Raw genomic sequence first — 16,332 nt, forward strand, 5'->3', positions numbered from 1 at the left:
AGGCGCAACAAAGCGTAGATTTATCAGTCAGTTGCAGATGTAGTTTTGAGTACATTACAGGGCCAGCAAAACTCAATTTCCAGGGCACGGAATAAAAGCTGAGCTGGCAAAGCGGTGGGAGTGCTGACTAACCGTGGAGTGCATCAGCCCAGCCAGCCCAGAGTCGTGGATGTTGGCTAAAATAAATGCATTTTTCAGCTGCTGCAACAGTATCCAGGCACCCGATAGTTTGCCCTTGTTACTTTTTCAATGCCATCCATGACAGTGTGACTTGATCTATGATGACTTGTTGTATTTCCTGGTGCCGTAAGCTGTGGAGCAGTCGCACAGCGTTGGTTGGGATTAGAGTGTCGCTGTGATAACTTCATCAACAACATCATGAATAACACAAGCAGCAACAAAACGGCACTGCTGCAGTTTGGCTTCAGACTGTCTCTATCCATCATACCTATCTGTCCAATATGCTGGCACAGGCAATTGTAGACACATTAAAAAGCTTATATGGTACAACCACCCACATACACATCAACAGTATCCTGAGCAGATTTTAAGCTTCTCAGCTGAAGCTGTCTGAAAATATCTGTCTACTGTTATATTTCATCTTAAACTATCTTTTGCATGCTGCTAATATAATAAACCTGGCTTGTTGGATCACTCAACTACTGCAAATGGCTGAAAATGATTGTGGCTATCCTGGCATTATGGTTTTATTATGATAGGTATCTGTTTGTGTTGTATTTGAGCATGATTTCAGGCCTGTTGTGTAATGTTTTCCTGTTTATGATGGTGGCAGTGTGCAGCAGCATCAGAGGTGAAACAGCTGGCTGTGGTGGTTGGAAGAGAGAGAGAGTGTCTGTCTGTCTGACACCTGGGTGGCCCGTCCTGTTGCAGTCACTGTCTGAGTCCCACCCAGGGACCGTGGACGTTGGGCCAGGCTTGTCAGCTGCCAAGGTCCCTGCTGGGGTACGGCTCTGGACCTCCAACTAGATCACATGTAAGACCATCTGTCCCTCCGTGCACAGTGCCAAGGCCTGCCCTGCCCAGCACAACACAACACTGCCAGACGAGACTCAGAGCAAGGCAGGAGGCACAACAGCGAGTCCTAAACCAGACGCACTGTTAGTCTGATGAAATTCTGCCTCTGCAGAAGTAAAAAATAACATAAAATTTTTACTAAAGCCACAGGCAGGTCATTTAAAATGTATTTAGATGAGGTACAAGAAACAAAAAGAGACTAGTGACAGTTTCTCAAATGCTAAAAGGAAAAACACCAAGAGTATGTTCATTGCATTGAAAAGATGACGTTAAATGAAGCATGAACCACCATAATAAATAATAAATTGTGTGTCTTTTCGGGTAATTTAATAATCATACTAATAGTGATGCTTCTTTTGCTAAGTATCCAACAAGATTAGCTAACTAGCTTAGCTGGGCACCAGAAACACTATAACAGATTTTACAGGCTTCCTGGCTGATGTTAATTAAGCTTCAATCATGGATCAATTTGTAGTGGACAGATTTTCAGCCCTCTGTCCTCTAAGCAGCGCAACCTGCTACCAGAGGGCTGATGGGCTTTCAGTTCTAATTATGACAACAGAAAAACCCAACATTAAACACACTTAAACACAGCCAGCAGCCAAGCTACAAATGACTCTATACTTCATAATAAACTGTGTGTTTTGTTGAGCAAAAATGGCTTTGCTTTTTGTATTTCTGGCTGGAAATGTTTGACATAGGAAGTTAGATCACAAATGATTGAAGGGAATTTATCAGTTTAGTTCATCAAGGTGGCATCAAACCAGGAAGTTAGACAGATTTAGTGAAACCCATTTGGCAGCATCTTGAAAATCTAACAATCTAAATCTAAACTGATTCTGTGGGTGTGTTTCAATTGTAAGGTTAGCTAGTAATGATGACAATGTAACAAGATGTGTCACGTTAATTTTCCTGCTGACTTAAAAATGTTGCTTTGGGGAAAACATTACACTGTTGTCACATACACATTCACTGCTAGAGATATTGATATTCTCATATTTCAAATTAATTTGTCTCTTTACAGCATTTGGGGGCTAGAAAACCCTTCCACTTTTATCAGAAATATATAATTATTTGGTTTTGCTGTTGTTGACATGGATGGAAAATGTAGGCTCCATTGATTAGAATTTTTTTTAGTGTTGGGCTGGTGATCCATTTGAGATGTAAAAGAAGCATACTGTAAATTCTCAAATAAAAGCTGGTATTCAAATAATGGCTCATCATTAATTATTTCCAGTAGCTTTTCCTTTACACTTTTCTGTAATCGCAGTTAACTACTGTCAATGAAACTCAAGTATATATTAACTAACCGTATATTTTACAAATTAAAAGCCAGGGATTATGCGTTTGAGCTGCTGGAAGGTTTTTATTGTGAAAGAATACTGGGCAGGAAGTGTTGCGTGTCATTGACGGTAGCTTAATAGCGATCAAAAAAAAAGGAAAAGTAGAAGCATTGCAGATAATTAGTTAATGAAAACAGTATTTCTGTTAGAGAAGGGAAACTAACTTGTGAATATGACATGACTGTGTTGTTGTACAGAATTAGTTCTGTGAAATGTATACAGTATTATACTGAATTTATCAAGACAACAGGTAAACATGGAGGGAGTGTTGAGTTTGCATTACCAGCAAACAGCATCAACAGCAAACTAAAATGGGAGCAGATCCGAAAAAAGGGAAATATGATAAAACTTTTAAAAAAATGTAAAGGTGTCTAATATAAACTTGTTTCAGATAATTTAAGGTTGGTTGGCCTGGTTCTCTCTGCATCTTAGGTAAATTAAGAGTACTACAAATCTTCTCAATTGTGTGTCTATATTATTTATTCATTAAGAAAGCTTTCCTTTTGCTTAATCCCCTTTCAGCATCACTTTTTTGCTCATTTAGTGTCAATAATCATTTCACTGAGTGTGAAAGCAGAAGCTTGCATCCAGCATATAAACAGCCTCCCTGCAGCCTGCAGACTCTTATCATGGTGACCATCAAGCTTCATACGATTACAGTGTGATGTGGTGGCATGGCAACAACGGGCCAAGCAGAGAAAGGGAGTGGGAGCGGGAGAGAGTTGGGGAGCAGATTAGAGTGAGAGCAGGGAGACAAGCAAGGAAAAGCACATAATCCTCCTGTGTACAGTGTGCAGACTAAACCTGAACAGCAGTGACACACCGCAGCACAAAAAGAGGGCAAAAAAGCTTGAAATATGTCCTGAAAAAGACTAACAAAAGAAGTTATTTTGACGAAAAATACACTGCACTTGTCGCATAGCAAGAAATTGTTCAGTGAATTCAAACAAATAAGGAATAACAGAGTAAACATGTCATACTGCACGAACGATGCAGCCACCATCTGGGCCAATCAGCCAATAAATTCTTAGGTAACTCACATATAACAAACTTTATTCACTGCAGGGCTTAGGTAAGCTTGTTGGTACGACATTATGGAAGTATGAGTATTGGCAGGATGGCAAGGGAGATAAAAAATATTTGTCCAATTGTCTCCTTTAAGCCACCAGCTGCAGACTGTTGTAAATTTGAAAATGTCCCAACGGCTACATCACAAGCCTTGGGTTTTAATTTCTTATCATTACAGGAAACAGCAAAGAGACTAAAATCCATTAGCTTTTGCTGGTGATTATAATTGTGCAGATGAGTTTCTCCAATCTTAACTCCCTGCATAAAGCTGCCTGGATACACTCTGAAAGGTCAGCTGCGAACGTCAAACAGTGTATAGCACTAGCTCTGTGTACAGTACCATGTGAAAAGTAGCACTAGCACCATTCTGTTCACAGAAAACAAAGCTGATGATCATGTGTACTAGCCTCTGTTCTTCGCTACTGGGATGGGATTCAAAATGGTGGAAAATCCATTATGACATAAACTGATGTCTTTGAAGTAAGTTTGTAAAGCAAGAATCATTATATTCCACATCAGGAGGGTAGGAGAGGATGTTTATTAAAGTTTCAGTTCTGACTCGTAATCCCCCCCAACACCAACATGCCAATCACTATAACTGCCAATGAAAATGCATGAAAGTGTCATTTCTGTGAGTTTCATTAAAAATCCAGGCAGGGGTACCTGGGATATTGCATGTGACGAATGAATAAACAAATGCATGAACAGGCAGATCCATTACTGCCCACTCATTTAATTTATAATTTAGAAAGGTCGAGCAGGGGCAGCAGCTGAGGGCCAAATAAATGCTGTGTTCCAAATCAAATTACTAATACTATACAGTATACACTACATACTAACCTTCATAGTACACTTCATAGTTTTTCCAGACTATATATATATATATATACATGTGTATATATAATATATATATACATATATATATATATATATATACATATATACATGTGTATATATATATATATATATATATATATATATATATATATATATATATATATATATATATATATATATATATATATATATATATACATACATGTGTATATATATATATATATATATATATATATATATATATATGTATATATGTCTTATTGACACCACACCATCGGCCTTTGTTCCAGTCAGTCCTGTCACATTAAGGAAGGTGATTTAGTTAGTATAAATTCGGTTGCCTAATATCTGCGGAAAGTTTTGTTATTTATTTATGCCTATTCGATGCTGATTTTTAGATTTTTTTGGAATTTTGCCTTTATTAGATAGTGACAGTGTAGATACAGCCAGGAAACATGGGGAGCAAAAGAGGGTCACAACATCCCATGCGGGAAATGAACTGGGCATGTTGCGGTTAAACAAGTAACTACAACCCAACTACTCAAACTTTCTACCTCTTTTCAAATCACTCCAAACAAGAGTTACGTATGTAACTAAAATTCTATGAATTCTGGATTAGAGAAATGGTATGAAATACCTGAACACCAAACCAGGTTTTGCATCTACATGTATGTTTCTAAAATCAGACGTGACCAAAAGTGAGGAATAATCAGATTACAATAGTTCATGTAAACACACAATATTAGGACAGAGTTCCTAGCCTTTGTTTACTCACTACAGTCAGGCAGTGATAGTTTCATTTTCATTAAAGGTCACTATTCTATCCACCACACATCTCAAAAAGGCAGTGATCCACTCCTGCTGCTGCTGTGAAAGAGTTATATTAAATTGACCCAGTGGACAGTGAGCCCTTGCTGTGTTAATAACAGCTCAGTGAAAAGTATGCCAAAACCTCAGTGAGAGATACAAATGAATATACATGTTTATAAGTCAATAAATTAGTTTATGTGCTTAGAAGGGCAAAGGGGCATTTATGGGAATTCACATCAAAAGTGTATGTAACGGAATATACTCTCAACTAAATGTCAGAAAGGATATCTGAACAGTTGCAGCATTAGACCCATTGCATTCTCATGCAATATGCAGAAATTCCACTTTAAAGCCCAGTGATGATGGACACTATTTCAGCTGTCAGCAGAAAGGCTTTAAATGAGCCTGCAAGCAACAGGTTCCATCTTTAATGCACTGGCTATTAATGGAGTGTAGGGTGTGGTGCGGCTGGAAGCCAGTGATAATCAATTTCCTGCTGCTGTAATCATAGTTCTCTGTAAGTTAATTAGCATCTGTTGAGTGTTATGGAGAGGCGAGAGAGAAGGAGAGGTGGTTAAAAGCAGTGTGGGGAGTGTGACACAGGCTGTGGGACGGCGCTCTTGTGTCAGGGCTATTAGATGAAGGCTAACATGAGTCACTGCGTGATAGAACTAATAGTGCATCTGATGCATGCAATTGTGATATTGTGAGATCCAATCAGCATCACAGATAGACTGTGTCACCACCACCACCCCAACCCCAGCCCCACCGCTAGTCATCTCATCTGTCTTATCACCCTCCTTTAGATGCTGTCCAATAACACAGAGAGCCCTCTAAAGTATAAAATCTTATCTGCAAAGTAGATGAACACCACACATTCTCCATTAAGTGATCTTTTTTTCAATTGGAGTATATTAAAAAGACCAGAGGAGGAGGAAACTTCAACATGATACAGAATGAAGACAACAAAAGAGACACAACGTGATTATTAATTTGCTGATGCCACACCACCTGACTGGACGAGGTCTAATGCAGACAACCAATCACATTCTAAGTCAGTCTAAAAGGCATCAAAAAGGGAGACATGCAAAGTGATTATCGATTGACTGGTTAAACAACCAAATTACATCGGCAGTTGCTTTTAATGGAGAAAGAAGGAAGCCCATACATTTTGTTCAACTGGAGCTTTGTTTTTTGTTGCTTACACTCTGTTGCTGACTTTTATTCAATGTCTAGGATGGGAATGGGTGATATGGTCTTAAATAAGGGTATCTTTTTTTATAACAATGTTCATGACAATACGATACATTTTGACAAATACTTCATTACTAATTTTGTTATTTATAAATGTATTATTATCCTTATTATCATCATTGTTATATATATATATATATATATATATATATATATATTACTTGCCAATGATTCAGCAAGGCTGTGTCAGTTGTGGTTTTGTTGTATCTTTTATAACCAAACCAACGCCACACTAGCAAACTTGCTCCCTTCTGTGGAACTAACTCCTCCATAGTGGAGCCTTTAGTAATGTTACTTTCACTTTCAGCCATGCTTGTTGGCACTGTGCGTTGTCATGACTGATGAATAAAGGTATCACCATGTCACAATATCACCCAATCATACTGTTATACCAGAGAGAGAAGAAATTGAGGTAAAAAAAAATAAAAGTGGTCTTGTTACAACAACCTTTTTCACAATATTGTGACATTTTAATATGTCACAGCAGGAAAAACACAGGTGTAATTAATTAACCATAGCATTAGTTCAGGAAGATCACTGAACGCGCTCGTGTTGGCTGATTGGCACCAGCTGTTTGCAATATGCTTTACAATGATTGGCTCATTCACAGCTGTGTGGCTAGTAACATCCAATCATATTCATTCAGGTGAACAACCCGGACATTATAACCAGACACTTATCACTGTTACTCTGATGATCATGCTCATGCCGACGATGTTTGTGTCTCTGACTGAAATAACATTAATAATGACTACATTGCATTCAGGTGTGCCAGATGTAGGACCATGGTATTGTGCATGCTGGTACACTGAAATGGGACACATAATGGATGTTAATAGTTACACCTGTGCTTTTCCTATTATGATTTTTCATGATGTTCCTGTTATGTCAAAATGTCTGCTGTGAAAAAGGTCTATGGATGTTGTTGTAGCAGAGTTAATGATTCCACATGCCATTACTTGCCCTTATCACTGTTTATTTCATGTATTTTTAGTCACTGCTTTATTTTGCTCTAATGGTGTTTACAATTTTATTTTTGATCATCTTATTTATAATGTATTATATTAGTTTCCAACTGGGACTGGTCTGTTGTGTATAATATGTGCGCCCTCTGTGGCAACCTTGCAGATTTGAGGGGTGTTCTCAGAAATTCAAAACCACTCTGCAGTATCCTGTACCTGTGGTAGGTTGATCTGTTAAAATATTTCAGTGTGTTCAGAAAATTATTCTAAGCTCAAACTCAGCACTACAGACCTCAGGGGTTATTTTCTCGAAACGTAAAGTTATTTGCCCTGGTTGATAGTAGGACTTAGTCTAGCTACTATTTTTGGGCCGTTATGTTTGTTGTAAAAGCCGATACTTTAGCAAGCTAACTAAGCTTACCGTCGGCACCTACCTGTCCAACAGAAAACAAGTCAACTCCACATTACTCTTCATCCCCATCCTCTAATTCAGTGCTCGCCAGCGGGTGAAAGCCAACCCCAAATTCACTCTCGTTTTGGAACAAGCTCTGTCTGCTTGCCATTTCGCCCTGTTATATTTGCGTTTTTTCAGCGCTGTGTCTGCCATTTTTGTACCTTCCTCTTGGATGCGTGCTTACAATCTGGCACCTGGTCACTACATTTTTATACAGTCCCTCACACCCTGTGCACTGATATTGGCTGGCGACTACACACCTACTCCAAAGGTTGAAGCCAAGAAACGTCCCGAACACAGCAAAACAAGAAAATACAGGCAGAGGGCAGGGTCTCTGCAGATACAGACACCGCCACACACTTCTAGTGGGTCATAAGTGATGATTGAGAGGGATTATTTTTGTATGAGTCTATACATGGGTTTTTAGGAAAATCCTCTCATTCTGCCTTTAAGCACACCACGACATTGATTACTTTGCTAGCTTAATTGCTAAATCGCTAAGCAGCAGCTACTTCTTACTTTATTATTTTTAGTATTTTTGGAGCTCATTACTACAAAGCTAGCTGTGGGAAATCTAATATCATTCTGTTTTTACCAAAGATAAATGTCTGGTTGGAGCCAAAAGTGCTAGTTTGTGTCAGAGGCTTTACACCGCCCAAGAGAGAGTACACAAGTGATACACTGTGAAGAATAGACTAACCTTAAACTAATACCATGGTTCTCTTTTTGTCCTGGTTTACTACCAGTTTTCTGTAAAATTTGAAGCTACAGTGAGCAAGCAGGTAAGCTTAGCTTATTGTATAGATATGAGAGTGGTATCAATCATCTCATCAAACTCTTGGTAAGGAAGCGAATAAGTGTATTTTCCAAAATGCCAAACTAAACTACAGTACATGATCAACATTATATTTACCACTGAGTCAAAATAAAGCCATCAGTCAAGCATTCAGTGTTCACTTGGTGGACATTAAAGAGTTAGTGCACACTTAAACGTGTTTTTTGAGCTGTAAACTAAATTATATGGCTATACTGTGATGAAACACATCAATGCTGGTGTTAATATTGACATTTCTTACCTTACTGTTTTAAATCACCCTGAACCTTGCAAGGCCAATGCTGACATAGAGTCGACCGTTTGGGACTAATTTACAAGAGGTGCCTATAATGGGAATAGTAATGGCAGCACTTTCAATAAATGGAATAACATCCAGTGAATTAAATTACAGTACATTTAAACAGTTTCTAATGTTCCTAAGGACCAGCTAAGGAACCTTTTTTGTTAATTCAACATTTATTTATCCACAGAATGCTGCTCTTTTCCAGCACTGCCCTGCTTCACATTCATACACTTGGGCTTGCTATTTCAGTTCCCTGCTCAAGGGGACTACAGTGGTAGTGAATAGAGGGGGAAACATTTACATTTCCAAGACATATTTTTTCATTAGCTTCTCTAACCATTTGGCCTGTTGTTTTGACTCATCCAAACTAAAATCTGCCATGGCACAATTGTCCTCCCCTGGTCTAGGAAGGTCATTCAACTCACCGTCTACACATGCCGGCCTCGCCCTGGTGGTCCCGGCGATCTGGCCTCTCCGGCAGGCGCAGCGGGCCGTCTGCCTAGCAATGGTCCGTCTGGGAATGCTGCTGTCTCTGTTGAGCATCACTATCTCGCAGGTTCCCACCGCCAACTGGCCTGCAAAACACAGCAGACAGGAACATCAGAGTACATCACATTAGCATAATGAGACTGTAATGAATATATTACAGAGGAGCAACTGGTGTTCGAAGGTACAAACAATAGGCAGCCTGGACGCAGGGCCCTTTTTTTGGTCTGTGTAGCACTGAACAGTTTAATACTCTCATTTAAAGTCTCCAATAGAAAAATGAGAAACTGATTTCAATGCTTTAAAAGCAGCATGCTAGAATGCTTCTTCAGTTTTAATATTGTATGGCTGGTTGCTCTGTTGATAAAAGTGTCTTATAGTGATCATGTCGAAAACAAAGATCCCTCCAAGAATATGTTAAAAAGGACATTTTCTATTTCTATACAGCACAGCAAAAGGAGAGGAGGTTGGGTGGATGGTTGTTGTTTTTTGTACAGACATTCATGGTGCCCAGACAACGAATCCTAATTACTTTGGTGATCCATGAGTTTTCCTCTAACACCACCATGAGGTTCACATTTGTGATTTTGATTGGAAACGTCTCAACAGCTATAAATGGTAAATGACTACATTTATATAGCGCTTTTATCCAAAATGCTTTGCAAAGTTTTTGCCACTCATTCACACAATTTTGGGGTTCAGTGTCTTGCCCAAGGACACTTCAACATGTGTACATGAGGATCGAACTGTCAACCCTGTGATCAGTGGACAACCCACTCTACTTCCTGAGCCACAGCCACCCCAGCTGCCCCAGCTATTGAATGGATTGCCATGAAAGTAGGTACAGACATTCATGTCCCCCTCAGGATGAATTGTTATCTTTTTGGTGATTCCGGACCTTTCATTTAGTGCAATCATCAGGTCTAAATTTCAATTTGTGCAATACTTTGGTTTATAACAAATACTTGCAAAACTAATGAAATTCCCATCAGCCTCAGCTGTATTTTGTGTTTAGTGCTGATTAATGCAAGTGTGCAAAAATAAGTGCAATTTTACATTTGTCCCAGGAGGCAACAAAATTTAATTTTTTTAAAGTTACATTTTGGGATTTTTTATTTGCCCATTGAACTAGTTAATGGACCACTGGCTGAAATAATGTGTGACTCGGTTGACATGGCAGAAGCTGCTGGGCACTATGCTCCTACAACAGACCAATTTTCAAGCCAAGTTAAGCTCTTCTGAAACGGCAAATGGACAGAATGTCTTAAAGTGATGATTGCCTTGCTCAGAAATCTTTGTGGTGTGTGTGTGCTATTCTTACATTTCTATCCAAGCACAGAGAATTACTTCAGAGTTCTCCAGCCATTACAAATTGATGGATGACTCCCTCCTTTCAAATTTGTCAGAATGTGATCTCTAAATTAATTACACAAACTGGAGAAGCCTACAATTCACAAGGGTGTTTCAGCTGCAAAAGGAGTACTTGGGAGAGGGGAAAATTTGTATTAAATAAATGTTCTTCCTCATCTTGACTTTTTCATGTCAGGGGAGTTAAAAGAGTTGATAAAACACTTTTAAAACTTTTCACTCAACTTTTTACTTGGCAAATTGTGTGATGAAACTAACACGATTCCAATTTGAATCGTGTTCATTTGAAATATTGAGTGACTTTTTTCTAGCAGCCACTCAGCATTCAAACATACAGAACACCTGTGTCAAACTATGTTAAGGTGAAGAGCTTTGTGCCCAGAATTGCAGCTGTAGCTCATGCATGGCTCTGATGATCATTTCTGATGAGTAACAATGAAAAGTTTCCATCAGTCATGGGCAAACAAAAGAAGAGCTGTAACAATGATGTTTTCAATGTTTAGATTTATTAAATGAACCCTCTGCGTGGCCTTTTGTAGCTGACAGTTTGATTGAATACTTAATGTTGAGGCAGCAGTTTTGTGTGGGTAAATTATTTCGAAACCCAAGGGAACATATTTAATTGTCTTTTATTTAGGCATTCCTGGTGTGTTTGAGAGGAATTATTAACTGTTAATAGTCTTGTGTTTCATAGATAAACAAGCTTTAATCAAAGTAAAACGCTTGAGGTTGTCTGCTGCTTTCAAAAACACATTATGAAGAACAAATGTTTCAATATATGTAGATGACACATTTTCCTTATTACCTTTGTCATTCAAAATCAAAGGGAGGTTTGTTGCAGCCTCAAATGTGAACTAAAAAATAATCAATAACCTGCTGAACTGCAGCTGAACAATACTAATATATGTGAGTACATCAAATCTGACTCAGCTTGAACTCAGCACATTTCTTAATAAGTGTAATATAAATGCATGTGAAGTTTAAGAACTATATCACAATTTATGTGCTCTAGGTTGAACAGTAAAGCTCAGAAAAGGTTGGGGAAACTTACTTCACCTTTGTAATGATCTGGAAAAAGTAGCATAGTTTCTTCCTTCTTTTTTTTATTGAATGGAAAGGTGCCAGTGAAAGCCATTCAGGCTCACAGTGAAATAAAATCAGCTCAGCAAAGGTAGATTAGAGAAGAGTCTGTGCTGCAGTTCCTGTAAGGTCAATCTCTGGCATTCACCAACCATCACTCCTTTATACTGAAGCTTCCCAACACCATCAAAGGTTCATTAAGTGAGACGCTAACTGCTCTATAGCATGAAATTCCTGTAATAATGGCAAAGGTTGAAAGGGTTGTTGATCAACATAAATGACTCATAAAATGACCTCAGCAGGTGCTGAGACTTCCAGGTTTCAGAAGCTACTAAGTTTCAGAGCAAGACATCTTATAAATATTCCAGATGATGATTCCTACTGATTATGGTGACCCTGTGACCTTTCTTTTAGGACATCATAAGGTCAAAATGTCTCCTGGCCATGGCCGGATTAACCCACTAGGGGGCCCCCAGGGCAAAAATAAAGTTTGGGCCCCAGTGACCACCCAACCGATTATTCTCGATTATTACCAATATACCGATATATTACCGATTATTAACCGATTAAACTCTCTGTACACTGACAATGTAACATAACATAACAAGTACCCATCAACTGCAGTGCAGGTTAAACCCAGATGTATTAAGTGTCAGTTAGTTTGTGGTAATTTAATGAAATATAAAATTTTATATGTTATATATAATCCACCTACTGCCACCTCTAAAGCTCACTCATTAACATTTGTTTTATCCATAAAAAAACAATTTGTAAAACTGACAATTCACTGTTTTACAGGGAGTTAAGAAATGTAATGGACAGATAAAGTGGTATCAGTTTTCTCATCTAACAAGCCAGAAAGTGAATAAGTGTATTTCCCAAAATGTCCCAAACTATTCCTTCAACACCCTTATCATTTTAGCTGATACTGTACTTTAGATGTGGATGTGTCCTTAACAAATCAATGAATCAAACGGCCATAAATCAAGTGAGATCCTTTCGGGCCCTGTTGCCTGCTTTGTCTTGTTGGTAATCCAGCCTTTTTCCTGACTTGTTAAGCTATAAAACGGCTGAATTTCCACAAACTTTGCAGTCTAAATTCACGGTCTCCAGAGAATGGATCCCACAAATTTTTGTAATCCAGAGAAAAGATCACTTGATTTTCAGTGCTCCATGAGCTTTCCACCAGCTCCACCACCTCAACATTGCAGCCTCTACGGCCTAGTAGCCAGGGTTAAGACTTTTGTTAAACTAGTTTCCCCTGTCATAGTCCACACCAAACTTTTGCCAGGCTAATAGGACAAATCTGCATCCCAATTAAATGGATTTGTGGATAGGTTGCTGATCTCAGTAGCACTTTGTGATTTAGGCTGATAAGATGGTGTATTTTTACATAAAATTATTACCTAGGCCAGTCTTGGGAGTCATAAAACACAATCACCTCTACGAAGAACTGCTATGCACATTTCATTTCATAGCATCAGCTGTGCTGCCCAACTTCCCCCACCCACTACCCACCACCACCACCACTCAGCCCACCCTCCACTCTCTTTTTGCTGAGGCGAGTCCCTGTATAGTTGGTGGCTGTTTGGAGGACAGAGCTGCCATCAGATATCAGTGCTCTCTGCCATGTTTCAACACTGAACAGATGAATGGGCTTCATGCAATAAGCCTGAAGGAGGAGAATAGTAAGGCGGAGGGGGGAGTTGAAGTGGGGAGTTGTGTAGTGTGTGGGTGTGTAGGGGGACGCTTTGTAAAGTGCCCTTAGCCACGGCCAGCGCTCCATCATACATACAGGAGTTAATTCATGTGACAGGGGGTTTCTGTCACTCAGTAGCGCGAAGACACTTGGCCTCGTCTCTATTTCACATGATGAAATACGCATGCAGCGGCGAGAAGCGTGCCGGGTGAAGGATGGTGCCACGTTGCTGTCCAGACTCTGGATCCTGTCAGAAACGACATCTAAAGGGCTACAGGAAGCCAATACAGTGTACAGAGATTGGCTCTCAGCACTGACTGGCAGTGTGATGACCTTATCACTGAATCACAACACTATACAAGTGCAAAGTGGCAGTGTATACACACACAGGGGTTCAAACACACACAGCTTAGCGCAAACATGTGAGTCTGTGCTCTACATATCAGCGTTTTGATCAGACACTGCAGATCACCAGACACCCAGACACACTGCAGATCACCAAAATACAAGAGCACAAATATCTTAATATCTCTGCCTGAAATAGGCTGCCAGGAGTCCACACTTGCGTTAACAATGTTCCCCTGATTCAATGTGCATCATTGCAGGATTGAGAACTGGTGGGCATGATGAGATTATTAAACACTAGATACATTACACTGGCTGACCCTGGCAATGTACAGTAAATATAGAAAACCTCCAATTATCATCTTTCCTGTTAACATTGCAATCTATTCCAACTATTTATTGTTGCTTATTTAGACAGTTGTACTTATCAATAAAACCTTCACTTCATTCTAGCTTGTCTTTTTTCTTGCTTGTCTCTTTAATTGAGACTGTGCAGATACAAGTAGTTAGTCCTAACTGATAAAACACCTTTATCAGATTTAACAGACAAACACATCAGACACAGCTCTGCACTGCTCCTATACAACTGAAACCACATTGGGAGCTGTGAGAATGGCTCTGCTTCTCCTCAGGGAATTTGCCATAAAATTATATGAAAAGCTGCACTGAATGAACTATGACAAGGATTCCATTTCCATATTAAAACAATCTTCCTTTATAGATTGTAATTACTTGCAGGCTGCTAAAGATGGAAGTGAGGTTTTACAATGTTTTATTGCAAAGAGCGCCTCTGCAAACTACATTTTCGAACCATATTTATTAAAAATTCCACTTCTTGTAAAGCTAATGCAGTTAATTATTCATGACAGTATGTATTGTATTTGGTATTATTCCCAATAAAGGAACAGATATAGCGCCGAACTGTTTTGTGCTGGCTTGGCTTAAACTTCCTGGCATTGAATCTAACCGGTTTTCCCTGAGAGAGCCAATCAGACTCTAATCACTACACTGACATACAATAATAAGTCTGAGTGATTATCTTCATTCCATTGTATGCTCATGTCTTGATAGAAGTGCCATTCTCAAGGATGAAAATGGGGCTGCCAACAAAGCCAGTTTAGAGAGCATGACAATCATATTAACATGCATCAAATCAGATGTGAATTCAACTGATCTTTTAAGGAAGATTTAAAACATTGTGTGAGATGTTTTAAATATTACAGGTAATCAGTCAAAATTGATTTGTAGTGGCTACAGTTATCAAATTTTAAAATGTAATGAACACTCACTAAACCCCCATACCACCACAAATCTTAAATCCATACTGCTGTCTCATACTGCTTAGATTAATGCTTTTCTCTTTGAAAGCCTTATGTTTTGGGCTGCAACTAATGATTATTATCATTATCGATTATGGAGTAATTGAACTATTCAAATGGACTACTTTTATATAGTGCTTTTCGACCTGAGCAGGACAAAGCGCTTTGCAAAACCTCTCATTCAGACACACACCAACACACTCAAATACTGATGGTGGTAGAGATGCCATGCAAGGTGCAATTTGGGGTTCAGTGCATTGCTCAAAGACACTTTGAAATGTGGACAGGAGAAGCCAAAATTGAACCACAAACCATACATCATGTAAATCTTCGCAAATGACAAGCTGAAACTGAAGAATAAGCTTCCACTAGTACAAACAGATTTTTTCTTAAGTGGCACGAGTGATTTAAGAGAACTTGTTGCATTCACCAATTTTCTCTTATTTAGAATTTTCTCAAAATTCACAAGTGGCTCAGGCTTGTCGTACGAGTCATGTACAGATAGTCTTCCTTTCTACAAAGGGGGCATGAGCTTGTTTGACTTAAACATTGTAGTGCCTTAATCTGAATGAATTTGGAATTTAAATATGTTACTGGAAACTGGGAATAAAACTTGCACGTATAAAGCAATTCGGGGGTGTTGAATGAGTTAATGTTACAAATGTGCACTTACTCATGAACAGGTTAAGGTCAAGTTAAAATGAGCAAGGTTTGTGCAGTTAAAAGGGCTTGCTCAATCTGACTGGAACACTCTTACAAGCAAACCTCAAAAGTGAGAGAGGTTTAGGATGAGATTTAGGGCTGCAAATAACAACTATTTTTATTATTGATTAATCTATTGATTAATTGACTAATCGTTTGGTCTTTAAAAAGTCAGAAAATTGTGAAAAATGCCCATCACCATTTCCATAAGCCAAAGGTGGTGATATCAAATTGCTTGTCTTGTCCCAACACTCCAAACCCCAAAAATATTCAGTTTACTAGCACATATGACAAAGAAAAGCTGCAAATATTCACAATTAAGAAGCTGCAGTTAGGGAATGTTTGGCATTTAGCCTGAAAAATTATTTGAATGATTAAATAATTATCAAAATAGTTCCCCATTATTTTTCTGTTGACCAACTAATCGACTAATTGTTTCAGCCCTAATAAGA

The 16,332-nt window shown here is 38.8% G+C and overlaps 1 protein-coding gene across 4 annotated transcripts in view; it reads right to left on the minus strand.

Annotated features, from left to right (window-relative positions):
• tafa5l (TAFA chemokine like family member 5, like) overlaps positions 1-16,332 on the minus strand; it is a 50,919-nt gene that overhangs the window by 27,184 nt on the left and 7,403 nt on the right. For all 4 annotated transcript variants that reach the window (XM_044211702.1, XM_044211701.1, XM_044211703.1 and 1 more), the window contains exon 2: positions 9,307-9,456. In XM_044211702.1, coding sequence (XP_044067637.1) covers positions 9,307-9,456 — 150 coding nt within the window. The remainder of the gene's footprint in view (positions 1-9,306; positions 9,457-16,332) is intronic.

Source organism: Siniperca chuatsi, linkage group LG10, assembly GCF_020085105.1.
Source record: "Siniperca chuatsi isolate FFG_IHB_CAS linkage group LG10, ASM2008510v1, whole genome shotgun sequence".
NCBI lineage: Eukaryota > Metazoa > Chordata > Actinopteri > Centrarchiformes > Sinipercidae > Siniperca > Siniperca chuatsi.